The 13,542-nt window shown below is 51.9% G+C and overlaps 1 protein-coding gene across 3 annotated transcripts in view; it reads left to right on the top strand.

The window, feature by feature from the left end:
- GRIK3 (glutamate ionotropic receptor kainate type subunit 3) overlaps positions 1-13,542 on the top strand; it is a 233,412-nt gene that overhangs the window by 177,187 nt on the left and 42,683 nt on the right. For 2 of the 3 annotated variants that reach the window (XM_082387664.1, XM_082387662.1), the window contains exons 8-9: positions 1,517-1,624; positions 4,963-5,076. In XM_082387664.1, coding sequence (XP_082243790.1) covers positions 1,517-1,624; positions 4,963-5,076 — 222 coding nt within the window. The remainder of the gene's footprint in view (positions 1-1,516; positions 1,625-4,962; positions 5,077-13,542) is intronic. The other variant, XM_082387663.1, reaches the window with a different exon arrangement.

Consider the following 13,542-nt stretch of genomic DNA (forward strand, 5'->3'; position numbering starts at 1 on the left):
GCATGCCAGGCACTGTGGTAAGCCCTTTATGCACCTTTGTTACCGCCCATGAAATAGGTCATTTTCCTCTTCCTGAAGCTCAGAGAGGTTGGATGCCTTGTGCAAAGCACTCACTCCATCCCCTTTTGATTTCCAGCCTCCCGGAACCCTCCTAGGCGTGCCCCTCCACCTGAGCTAATATAACACATGCCTGTCTACACCCTTATACAGTGCCGGACAGCTGCTCGAGTGCTCGGAGATTCCCGTGGGTTTTAATGTGGAATCTATAGATAGGCCTCCAGGGATCTGGGAACCCATGAACTTGTGTGTCATATTGTGAGTGCAAGGGGAACCTTCAGCCACGGAGAGGCTCCGGAGCCTTCTTCAGAATCTGCAAGGGTCATGACCCCAGTGGGGTGAGGAACCCACTGGGCCCACATGCCTAGGCTGCTGTGGAGGCTTCATGAGGCGAGCAGTGTGAAGCACCTTGTATCACTAACGCTCTGGGCCTGCAGGCAAGGTGTTATCTAGAAGGGGCAAGCTTTTTCTATAAAAAGGGTCGGGTAGTAAATATTTTGGACTTTGCAGACCAGTCTCTACTGCAACTATTCAGCTGCAAAGTTGCAGCTCAAAAGCCGTCAAAGACAATAGGTAAACCCATGGGCGTGACTGTGATCTCATAAACTGTTTACAAAAACAGGCAATGGGCCCATTTGGGCTGCGAGCCATAGTTTGCCAACCCCTGCTTTAGAAGATGGAGCCCTTCTTAGTTTGGGTCCTGTACCTTCTCTGAACCTCTGCCTGCCTTTCTCTGTGTTAATGATGCTAAAGGCAAGAAAAAGTAGCAAAAGCTACCATTTATTCAGGTCTCGGGTTGTACCAGGCACTGTTCTCTGTTTTTCAAGGGACTTGACTCATTTCGCCCTCATAGCATTTTGGAAAGATGGGTAATATTATTAGTTCCATTTTACAGATGAGGAAACTGAGGCAGCGAGGTGAAATGAAATCCCAGGTCCAACTGGGGTTGGACCCTGTATTCTGACCCCAGTTCTTAACCAGGACATGGGTGGAGCAGGGGCAGGGGTGGGAGACCTTCTCTGTCACCCCCGGCTCTCTGGGGGCTATCCCAAGTGTCTGGCCCTACAGCCAGAGCTGGCTTGGCCCCTTGGCTTTCTGCCCCTCGGCAGGTCTTACCTGCCGCAGCCTGCCTGCCTGCCTCCTTGCCCATCTCTGGGGACCCAACATGGACTCCCCCTTCTCGTGGCTTCAAGGTGGGGGCTCATCTGAGCGCATCTATGATCGATGTTGTACATGAGAAGGTGCAAGTGTAAAGCTGGCTGAAGAGCATAATAGAATTTATGGAAATCGCTGGCTCGTACCACAGCCCTAGCAATGATGGAGGTGATTATTAATTAATCATGGTCTTGGGGGAACAGTATCAGTGCAAAGAGTAATTAAAATGAAGCATTGTACAGTTGTACCGAATGATGATTTATGAGCCCGAGGAATTGCTGCTCTGCCCTCTCCCCTCCGGCAGGCTCAATGGGAAGGATTAACGGGAAGGATTGTTTTCAACAAAACCAGTGGCTTACGGACGGATTTCGATCTGGACATCATCAGCCTGAAGGAAGATGGCCTAGAGAAGGTGTGTGGGCTCAGGAGTGGGAGGGCAGGCCAACAAGCAGAGGCTCTTTAAATCCCCTACGATAGACCCCAGGCAGAGACCCAGAGCGAGGGGGCAAGACCCAGTCCATCTGCCCCCTTGGGACTCAACATGACCCAGTGTGGCCAGTGCCTTGGCCCATCAGAGAACATGAAGGCCTTCTCAGACTGGAGGGGTGCAGAACCCAGTGGTCTGCCCATGGCAGATACCCAAACCATCACCCTGTGAGCAAGGGCCATCAGAGATGCTTACCCTGGAAAGGAGATGAGAGGCTCAAGGGGTAGACAGACTAAGTCCCTGCAGGGCTGTCATGGGGCAGAGGGACAGACGTGTCCTTAGGTAAGAGAAACTTTCTAATGACCAGGGGATGCCTGCATGGGGAGTAATGAGCTCACTGTCACTGGAGGCATTTAAGCAAAGATGGAACAAAGCGATTGCTTGTCTGGGAGACTGGAGGTGATTCTTACCCTTGGAGAGAGGTTGAAGCATATGCATTCTGAACTCCCCACTGTATGCTTCTAAGGCCTCTGCGATTCCGGGGAATTTCAACGCGGAAAGTAAGCCCACGGGGCTGGGCCTCCCATCTGGCTACCATAGAAATGTTTGTAATGGGGCCGATTCTGATCCCTGGGAACCTTCAGCATATTCTGACAAAGTCAGGTTGCTGACCTGAGAAGGGAATTTCACATTAGCCCCTGATTCTCAGCATCCCCTGGGACCTCGGAGCTAGGGGCTCAGTCACACCCTCTCGCACAGCAGACTGGTCTCTGGGAGCCACCAGGGCACCTCTCCAACCCTGGGAGAGGGGGGTGTCTAAAATGCAAAGAAGCCAGAAGTGAAGTGGCCACCCCTGATGCCTGTGATCCTTCAGGAACCCTTGATTCCTCTCCTCTCCTCCTCTGCCCTCTCTGGTCCGGGCCTCTTCCTTGGATTATTTTAACACCCCAACCTGGCTTCCCGCCTCCACTCCCGGGCCCTCCAGCCATCCTGAGTGTACACACAGATGAAGCTCTATCCTGCCCTGGGACTGAGCATGGCGCCCCAGTGCCAAGGCATTCAGTATCAGTCCCTCACCCGGCCTTGAAGGCTCTCCAGGAAATGCCCCGGTTGCCTCTCCAGGCCTAGTCTCCACTGCCCCAGCCACAAACATTCCCCACGGCCCAGTCATCCCCACTCCCTCCTGCACCTCCAGGCCTTTGCCCTTGCGAGCTCCCCAGTTGCAGGAGTAGCCTGTTTCCTTGGCTCATCCCCACAGGCATGGACCTGGCTCTGCCTGTGTTGCACTTTGTGGCCGAGGTGACTTCATTCAATCCTGAGTTTCCCACGGACACATGGGGCCACTGTGCTGGGGCCGGGTGGCCAGGGCAACCACTCTTCTCTGCAACTCTTTCAGCCACATGCAGCATCAGTCCCCTAAGGACAGGCGCTGTGCCCTCTGCTGCTAAGATGATCGTGGCCCGTTGGTCCAACCCTATTCAAACTATAGCTTATCGAGCACTCTGCCAGCTCCTATTTAAACTCCTGCAGTGCCAGGGAGCTCCCTTCCTCCTCTGGCAGGACTACTGCAATAGTTGTCACTCAAGTCGCTGTCTCAGTCTTGCTCTCTCCGCTCGCCATCTCTGGGGATAGCCTAAAATTCGAAGGATGGCAATTAGATGGCAGGTGTGCCACCACCTCCCACTCCTGCGCCTGTGGCAGGCATCAGTAATTGCCCATCAGAGCACTCTTGCCATCCGAGCCTACCTGCAGCTCCCACCAGCCCTCCGGCAACCACATAAATCAACCACAGCTAGTACTCGAGAAAAACTCTTTACTATACCTAGACACAGGTGACCAGATTGAGGGCAGAGAGCCTCTGAGGACTGGGTCCTCCTCAGTCTTAACTCTTCTCGCAACCCCACGGCACCTGCCGTCCAGCAGGTCCTGCAGTTGGAGCTCAATAGATCCTTGCTGGGCTGAGGGCTCCCGCTGGTCACTTGGCCGCCAGCCAGCTGTCTGTTGAGCGCCTCCTGCACCCAGGCCCGCCGCTAGGATCCCTCGTGCTGGGCTGGGCTCTGAGCTCAGCCCCCTTGAGAGAAGAGCCTCTTTGACGCTGTCTGCTTGTCTGCTCTCCTCTTGGCTCTGGGGGCGGGGTCTGCATAGACAGAGATGCTGCCCGGAGAGGGTACTGAGGCCCCAGACACAGCTGCTCTGCCTCTCATCACTTCTCTCTCATCACTTCTGTTTGCTAAGCCGGGTCATAACTGATCCAGCCAGCTCCAGCCGGTGGCTTTGGAGGGATTAAGGCAGAATTACGCAAGCATAATTACACGTCTCTCTGCTATCTGCTTTGCATAGCTCTCTTAATGGGATGTTTGCATTCGGCCTCCCTGTTTAATTGATTAAGTTTCCTGAGTACCCCACCCCAACTGGGACAAGGACAGAATGGGCAGGCCAGAACCTTCCTTGAGAGAGAGGAACTGCGATGGACGCAGAGCTGGGCAGAGTTGGGTCCCAAAGGATCTTCAAGAGGCCCAGGGCTTTAGAACGATTTGTAAACTTGATCTTCCCTTGCTTCCCTCCAGCCCCAGGCCTCGTATCCACAAGGGCACCATGGGGACAGAGATTATGCCACCTCGGCCAGAGTGCCTGCCACCTTTAGTTACGTGTAAAACCACAAAGCAAACTGCCTTCTAACCGAGTGGCATCCAGTGCCCCCAGTGAGGGTTTTCCACTCTATTCTGCCCCAAAATAGCTGCAAAGACCAGCGTCCTGCTACGCCTGCCTTCCTGCACATGACACATCTCGTTGTCCTTCCACAGATGCCTAGGAAACATCTCCCTCACTCCAGGCCCTGTCCTGGGCTTTGGAGGGCATCTGGCCCCAGAGCTGGCACACGCTGAGACCCAGTGAGCAGCTGGGTGCCCAGGTCTTCCCCAGGAGGCGGGAGGCCCCCCAGGCTCAGGGTGACCCTGTCCCAGGGCAGGACCTGGCCCTAACCCTAGCTGACTTCCTCATGGCGTCTTCTCCACCCCAGGCTGGCTTCCGCTGTGCTCCCTGGACCGTCTTTATGTTCATTTTCTCCCTCTGCATTTTCCCTTCCAGCTGTGACGGGTTTGCTAGCAAATGGGGAGGTGGCAGAATTCAGGAGACTGAACACCTTGGGGGCTTCCTCTGGGAAGGAGGGAGGCAGCAGGGTTGCCAGAAATGTTGGCTTGAAACACATTAGCGGTGACGATACTCATGAAGGATGGGAAGGAGACGAGGAGCTTGCTGGCGTGGAGAAAGGATGGAGAGACCACAGACTCAGCCTCCTGTTCTCCATCTGTCTGTCCATCCAGGTTGGGGTGTGGAGTCCTGCCGAGGGGCTCAACATCACAGAGGTTGCCAAAGGCCGAGGCCCTAACGTCACCGACTCTCTGACAAACAGGTCCCTCATCGTCACCACTGTGCTGGTAAGAGCTGCAGCCCTGCAGGAGGGGCTGTGAGCTAGGGGCGGGCTGGCCGTCGGGGCTGGAAAGACCCTTCCATCACCCCACCCAGCATAGGCCAGGCATCTCTTATGAGGCTGCTGGGAGGCTGGAAGATGGGGGAGGAAGGTGGAAACATTGAGGGTCCCTCAGAAAGCCCCCAGAGAGTAGTTGGGAGACAGCAATGCTGCTCGTGGCCACAGGCCAGAGACCCCAGGAGGTGACTGTGAGCGGCCTCTTCCCAAAGGCAGAGCAGGCCAGCCCTCCTGCCTGTCTGGGACCTGCGTGGCCAGCCCTGCTGCAGAGGCCTGTGTGTTTGCATTTCACTCCCACCCAGTCCCCGAGCCCCTGATGCCTGATAGGAGCTGTGATGTGTAGAAGGAAGGAGGGGTAACCTGCCTTCTGCACCAGGACTTGGGGTCCGCCTCTTCCACCCCAGTTCCCTGGGAAAAGGCCCTTCCCACTGGTCCCCCCAGCCTGGAGGGTGCTGGGAGCCCACGCACGTGCCACCGCCCACAGTGTCCTGTCCCGAGTGCTCTTGGCCACGGCTGTGACCATTCTCCCTGCCACCCTCCCTCCACTGCCCAGGACTGAATAGTGCTTCCTTCTTTTGACCATTTCAACCCAAGGAATGGCTTTTGGGGTCTCCCAGGCTCTGTGAGTCTTGAAACTCAGGGTTATCAGAAGGACACCCAGGCTGCTGGCCTCCTTTGGCCAGCGCTGTGCCCACTCCACGCGCACCAGCCCCGCCTGGAAGGCCTCCAGGGTGTCCAGAGGCTCAGGTCTCACCCTCTCAGAGACGTAGCACTGCTCTTGGGGCCCAAGCTGGGCCATGTAGTGGGGACGCAGCCCGGTCACAGCCCGGTAGATTCTGACCAAAGGCCCTTCAAGGACAATTTTGACCCTGGTCAGCTTCTCCTTATAATGAAGCAAATATGATTGTCAGGACCATGTGCTGAGGTCACTCTATACCAAAAAAGGGAGCTCAACCTGGTTTGGCCAGGCCCTGCTGGACGGTCCTATGCCCTCCCTCTAGTGCCAGGTATATGCTCAGTGGCTGGGTGGCGGACACCATGGAGGAAGAAGGGATGTAATAGCTAAACCCCACCCTCCCAAGAATCCAGTGGGCAGCAGACTCCAGGGGCACCATCAGCTTCCAGGGAGCAACTGTAGCCTATGGGTGTCATCCCCAGTCTCCAGGCTTATGACTATTAAGAAGATCCACGTTAAAGCTGATGGAGACCTAGCAATTCTGAACATGCTGCTGAGAGAGCCAGAAGGAGATGGCTGGGGAGACACATCCCCACACCCACCTTTCGGGAGTGAGACCCCCACTGGCGTCTTCCCCAAAACCATACATCCTGCCTGCCTGATTGACATTTTGTTAACTAAAAAAATATAAATGTCAAGCTATAAAACCAGTAGGTCAAAAGATCTCATCAGGAACAGGGGAAAAAATTGTAAAAACAAAAAATGTAAAGATGAAAAATAAAATAAGCAATAAGGATATAGTATACGACATGGGGGATATAGCCAATATTTTATAATAACTATAAATGGAGTATAACCTTTAAAAATTGTGAATCACTGTATTGTACACCTATAACATATAATAAAAAATAAATGAAAAAGAATAAAGCAAAAAATAAAGATTAAAAATAAAAAGACATGAAAAGAGCAAAGGGATTAGAATGAAGTGTGATGAGCAATGAAAGGAATATTAATGTGGATAAAAATAGAAAAGATAAAAGGAAAGTTGAAAGAGAACAAAATAAAGGTTAAAAGGAGAATAATAAAGAGAAAAATGAAAATAAGGAATGAGATTAAAAGGAAAGCTACCAAGAGAGACAAAAAAATAAAATAAATAATTAACAGCTCTGGCTAGAGAAGGTGAAAAATGTAAAACTGAAATGTCAGAAAGCAAAAGGATAAAAGTGTGACAAAGCTAAAATATAAAAGGGTAAAAATAAAATAATAAAACGGTGGTAAAAGATTAAAAGCAGAGCTGCATAAAATGCGAGATATAAATAAAACACTTTTCAGAAGACAAGATTAAGAAAAGGTAAAACGGATGTGCTCAGAGAGATTAGGAGAGATGATTAAATGAGCTGAGTTGATTCAGTCACAAAACAATACTCTAACGGTAAGAGGGGAGCTAAAGATAATATACCAAAAGGATGCAAAATACACACACCTTCAGTGACCACAGGGTTAAATTTTATTAAAGTGACAGCAGCCTGGTTTCAAGGGCATAAGACCCTTCTGCAAAGCCACAGGGGATTTATCTACACCTGCAGAGGTAGAATCCCGCAGATATCCTGTGCTCTTCTCACAGTTTCTTGGGCAATACTGGAAGCTTCTTGCAAAGGTCCCGACCTGCTGCACTCAATTGCTCACTGAGGGTCCCGCCCACATCGTCCATCTGGCTCTCAGCACCCCAAGGAAGGAGAGAAGCCCCCTTGGCTGGCATCCTGGATGCAGCTCCATCGGTCCCCCTGCCCTTCATCTGGGCAAACAGGAGCCCAGCAGCTCTTGGCGACACATGCAAGTGTGACCAGGACACAGGGTCCAGACTGTGATGGTTAAGAGACTCAAACCTTTGGGTCTGAGTCCTGACTTTACTGTTCACTAGCTGTACGACCCTGGAAAACTGCTTAGTCGTTTGGTATCTCTGTTCCCCATCTGCGAAAGAGAGGTGATAGTAATTGTCCTTACTTCATGGAATTGAGAGGATGAATGATTAATAAAAATAAATGGCACAGAGTGTGTGCTGTCTAAGTAATGGCTGCTGTTGTTATTATTGATTATAAATCCAGTCCTCAGTAAGCTCGGGTTTTAAATAAGCAGAATGAGAGTTCTAGAGAAAACCTCTGCTTCCACCCACAACCAGGGGGGCCCTGAACTTCACTGAAGATTGACCCCTGACCATGGTCACAGAGCTTATCTCTGTCAGGGTGCATTATAAACGCTGAGCTTGGATTTGAATGTCTTTAAGGCCTGGTGGGCATTCCCTGGCTCACCACAGACCCCACCATTCCATACTGCTTACCCTTGGCTGCTTCTTATACAGGTGCTTCCTGACTGGTCCCTGCAAGCACTAGGGTTTGTGACCTCCTGAGCCCCTCATAGCTCTAATCTCCTGCTGATACATAAAGCTCCACGTCCCAACCACCACCTCAAGGTCTGAGCCCTTGGCCCTGACATTGTGATAATCCCCTACCTCTGGACTCCTTTGCCTTGACCTCTGACATGGCTGCTGACCCACTTGAAGCAGATGTCCCACCATCCTAACCCCATTATGCAGGGTCAGATACTCGCATGGTCTGGGAGTGACCCATGATCCAGCTTTCTCCAGCCCCACTGTCCAGAGATCATGGAAGGTCGGGTCTACTTCTTCCCTGAGAGAAGCCCAGTCTTTTCCGGAGGCAGAGCGGGGACAGAGGATGTGACACACAGCCTTTACACTGGTCTCCAAGAAACTCTCTGTGTCCAGCTGAAAATGTCCTCGGAGTCTCCTGAAAGTCTCAGCATGGTCTGCATGTCCCAGAGCCCTGGGCGGGGTTGGTCGGGGTACAGTGCTCTCAGCTTGGGCTTTTGGGGACAGCAGCACCAGTTGTGGGGAGTGTCCAGCCCGGCCCAGCCCAGACGCTCTGGCTGAAAACCCAACCCCAAGCTTGGCAGCCTGAAAGCAGAGCCAGCACCTCCCACGGAGAGCACTGGCCCCTGCCTCTCTGGAAGTGTGTTGTCAGGGCAACAGTGCTTTGAGTGACAGGCAGGTACCAAGCCTGGGTGCAAGAACATCCACCAGCTTTGTTTTTGTTTTTGTTTTTTTAATTATTTAATTATTTATTTATTTATGGCTGTGTTGGGTCTTCGTTTCTGTGCAAGGGCCTTCTCTAGTTGCGGCAAGTGGGGGCCACTCTTCATCGCGGTGCGCGGGCCTCTCACTATCGTGGCCTCTCTTGTTGCGGAGCACAAGCTCCAGACGCGCAGGCTCAGTAATTGCGGCTCACGGGCCTAGTTGCTCCGCGGCATGTGGGATCCTCCCAGACCAGGGCTCGAACCCGTGTCCCCTGCACTGGCAGGCAGACTCTCAACCACTGTGCCACCAGGGAAGCCCAACCAGCTTTGCCCTGGAGAACAGGGCTGGACCTGAGACCCTGATGAGGGAGTATCTCCTCCTCTTCTGGTCCCTGGAATCTCGATGTGGTAGAGAACACAGGGAGATATGGGGGCTGCCCCCAAAGCCCCCTCTCTCCTCCTCCATCCTGAATCCCGGGGTTAGGTGCTAAGGTCGCATTACCCTGGACAGACAGATGGACAGAGCCCGGACCTCGCCCTCTCTGACCCCTCAGAGGCTGAAAGAGCAGCAGCAGCAAGAAGCTGGAAGCCTGCCCTCCTCACCCTCTCCCCGCCAGGCCCCAGCTTCTGCTCTTCCATGAGCTCATGAAAAATTCATCTGCCCAAAGCTCTGCTCACACACCAAGAAAACACACTCAACTCACTCCTGGGGGGCCCTGCTTTGGAAGGTTCAGGGTTCTTGGGTCTGCTGAAGTGAGCAGCGGTGTCGGCACGCGTGTGGGTACCTATGCAGGTGTGGGATTGGCTACACACAGGTGTCTGGACATGCACCGTTGGGTGTGTTTGTGCCATGTGCGCATTGTAACCCATTTAGGCGCAACTGCCAGGCAAGCCGGACCTGCACACCTGGCACAAGAGAGGGGAAGCTGGGGAGACCAGGATGTGGGCTGGGAGACCCATCCCAGACCAGGAACCACTCTAGGCTCCACCTGCTGGGAGGACCGGACTCCTAATGCTCTGTCCTGGTTCTAACTGGCAGAAGCCGAGGCCTGGGGGCCAGGGTCCTTGGCTTCTGTGTCTGAGCAGGTCAGAACATCCGAGTATGCGGTGTATTGGTGCCAGTGGCATTGTGTGCATACACAGCGCATGCGTGTGCAGGTGTGTGTTGAGATGGCCTAAGCCAGAAGGGGCTTGGGAACAGAGCTCTTAGGTAGCTAATCCTTGGCTTTCCCCCCCCCCCAAGACACCCTCTTCCAACTCCACAGGTCCTGTCACTCGGCTCTCATGCTGGTGAAACTAGACTAAGAAACAAGACTAAGAGCCCTAGCAATGAAAAGTAGGAAAAGGTTATTTTTCTGGACCCTTGTTTCCTGCGACTTGTTGCAGAGAAATATTACCCCCATTCCTATGGCTGTTCTCCCAGAGCAATAGGAGAGCGCGAAGTTATGAAATTGAGGGCACCTTCACTGAGCAATCGATTAGCAGCCGAGAGAGCTTGTGAATTGGCTGTCTGGACATTTCCAGTAATAAATTGTGAAATAGTCCATGAATAAGTAGTTGGCGGAGTTCAGAATTACCCCCTAGGAAATGTTGCAGGTCTAGAGACACATTACTAAGGCGAGCACCATTTTAATGCTCTGGGCTTTGGCTGTTAAATATGTATGCCATCCGCAAAGCACTTCCTGAAATTAATGGCATTTTACAGCTGCTCCAAAGGCAGCATATTTATATGAAGATGTATAGATTCTGGGGCTGGGGTGGCTTCACAAATGAAGTGCTAATTTTAGAGGATAGGGCCTGGGAGGGTCTTGGAGAGAGGGTCAGGAAGTGAGCTATCTCAGGGACCTTTCCTGAAATAGCTTTCCGCTGCTAGCTATGATTTTTAACCTTTGGTGACATTGGGCATGGTCTCTAGGCTAGAGAGGTCACTGCAATAACAGACCACCCCGTGCACAGAAAGATGATAATGATATTAATAATATAATAATAATAATATTGCAGTTTACATTTGCCAGGCACTAAGTGCTTTTCACAGATTGACCCACATATCCTAACAACAATCCTATAAGGTAGATTCTATTATTATCCTCATTTTACAGAAGGTCGATTTTGCATAGGAATCTATATGTGGTTGGTGATTCCCCTGGCAAAGAAGGTACCTTCTCTCTCTTTTTTTTTTTTTTTAAAAAAAAGTACTCAAACTGTGATTTTTCTTTTAATTTATTTTAATTTATTTATTTTTGGCTGTGTTGGGTCTTCATTTCTGTGCGAGGGCTTTCTCTAGTTGCGGCAAGTGGGGGCCACTCTTCATCGCGGTGCGCGGGTCTCTCACTATTGTGGCCTCTTTTCTTGTGGAGCACAGGCTCCAGACGCACAGGCTCAGTAGTTGTGGTTCACGGGCCTAGTTGCTCCGCGGCATGTGGGATCTTCCCAGACCAGGGCTCGAATCCGTGTCCCCTGCATTAGCAGGCAGATTCTCAACCACTGTGCCACAAGGGAAGCCCGTACCTTCTCTTTAATTCTTTCCTTGAGCTAACATCAGGGCTACCAGGTGCCGTGGTACAGCTCGTTCACTGCACAAGAGCATCTGACCTAACAGTTAAGATGGGATTGAAACCTCACCCAGACCCTCTCACCAGGCCCTTTGCCACGGTTCAGGGCAGCACCATCCCAGAGATTAATTTGCACAAAGGCAGGGTCCACAATAGCCTAAGTTCCCTTCCCTCCATGTAGTCTCAGCCCCTTCCCTGGCACCTCCTCAACTCTTTTCTCCAAACTTGTGAGCTTCTTGGTTGGAGTCGGGGATGGGAGGCACTGAGATTTAGCATGGAGTCTAGCCAAAGGACCCAGCTTTTCACCCAATTAGACTGAGAGGTGGTTTTCTCAGAACCCCTTGGGGATTCAGACGCTCCCTTGCCCTTTCTCTGCAGCATCCCAAAGGACTGTTGAAAACCTAGAATGAATCAGTCATGGGATGGGATTTTGAGAGGTAGTGTTGCCAGGGAACCAGGGCCAGAGAATCTAGCCCACCCTCCCCCGCAGGAGCCTGGCAAGAGGCTGCCGGTGGGTTTCTGTGCCTGAGGACCCCTGGTGAGGGCCCTTCACTGCTCAGGGGCCCACAGTGTCAAAGGAATGGCCGCAGCACTTGAGAGAATGATGATGCGCCTCCAGATGAGGTGTGAGCTCTCCTTATGGGCATGTGGACACGAGCTTCTCCCCACAGGCGGATTCTGCCAGCTAATGGTTGTCACCCATCAGCTGAAGTCTTGAGGCATCCCTTCACGAGGGGGTGCCGAGGTGGCTTGGGGGAAGGTTAAGGCCCAGAAAGAGGCCAAGGAGCTACAGGCAGGAAGGACTGGACCTGAACTCCATCAGACTGTAACTCAACTTTCGTGTGACCTTGGGCAACTCACTGACCTTCTCTGAGCCTCAGTTCTCTCATCTATCAAATGGGTATAATGTCACCTTTTTTTTTTAACATCTTTATTGGAGTATAATTGCTTTACAATGATGTGTTAGTTTCTGCTTTATAACATAGTGAATCAGCTATACATTTACATATATCCCCATGTCTCCCTCCCACCCTCCCTATCCCACCCCTTTAGGTGGTCACAAAGCACCGAGCTGATCTCCCTGTGCTATACGGCTGCTTCCCACTAGCTATCTGTTTCACATTTGGTAGTGTATATATGTCCATGCCACTCTCTCACTTCGTCCCAGCTTACCCTTCCCCCTCCCCGTGTCCTCAAGTCCATTCTCTACGTCTGCATCTTTATTCCTGTCCTGCCCCTAGGTTCTTCATAACCATAACTTTTGTTTTTTTTTTAGATTCCATATATATGTGTTAGCATACAGTAATGTCACCTATCTTGAAAGCTTATGAGCCTTTTTCACTCTGTGAAAAAGAGTTTAAATCAATGCCTGGTGCACAGTAGGAACTCAGTAAATGATGAGTTTGCTGCGAGTTCAACCCATCTTCCTCCGTTCCTTACTCTGTGTATCTCATACTGGATGAGGTCAGTAGCTTCTTTCCAAGGTTTTCCTGCCTCTACTCCAAGTTATTCTTCACAGGGTTGCCAGGGGTTTATTTCTAAATGAGAAATCAGACAGTCATGCCCTTTCAAAGCCCTTCACTGGCTCCCTATCACCTGGGAGGGAGGGAACCTGATGTGAGACCGCTGTCACCTGTGCTCTGGACCCACAGGCCACCTTCTGAGGACCCCCTGTCCACTAGGGAGAGGCACCATGTGACTCAGGGCCTCTGGCACAGTGAGGTGGTTAAGAGCTCCTGCTCTGGGACCACACCGACTTGAGTCACATCCTGTCCACTGAGCCCTCCTGCTCTGCTGGGCTCTGCACTGGACCCCCACAGGCACCATCTCGTCTGCTGATTTGCTGGCGCCTGGCACGTCCACATACAAATGCAAACTATCATAGTTATCAGGAATCACTCACTGGCAGATCCTAATGCTGGGGACTAGATCCTTGGAAAGAGAGAAAGGTGTCAGGGAGCAGGGAGATCTCATCTGTTAGACAGGAGCTGGGGAGCAGTCAGGGAAGAAACGATGAAGGGCCTTCTGCAGCAGTGTGCTCACGCTGGAGCAGACATCAGAATCCCCTGGAGGGCTTCTTATAGCACACATTGCCAGC

The sequence above is a fragment of the Balaenoptera borealis genome, assembly GCF_965194805.1.
Source record: "Balaenoptera borealis genome assembly, chromosome: 1".
Classification (NCBI taxonomy): domain Eukaryota; kingdom Metazoa; phylum Chordata; class Mammalia; order Artiodactyla; family Balaenopteridae; genus Balaenoptera; species Balaenoptera borealis.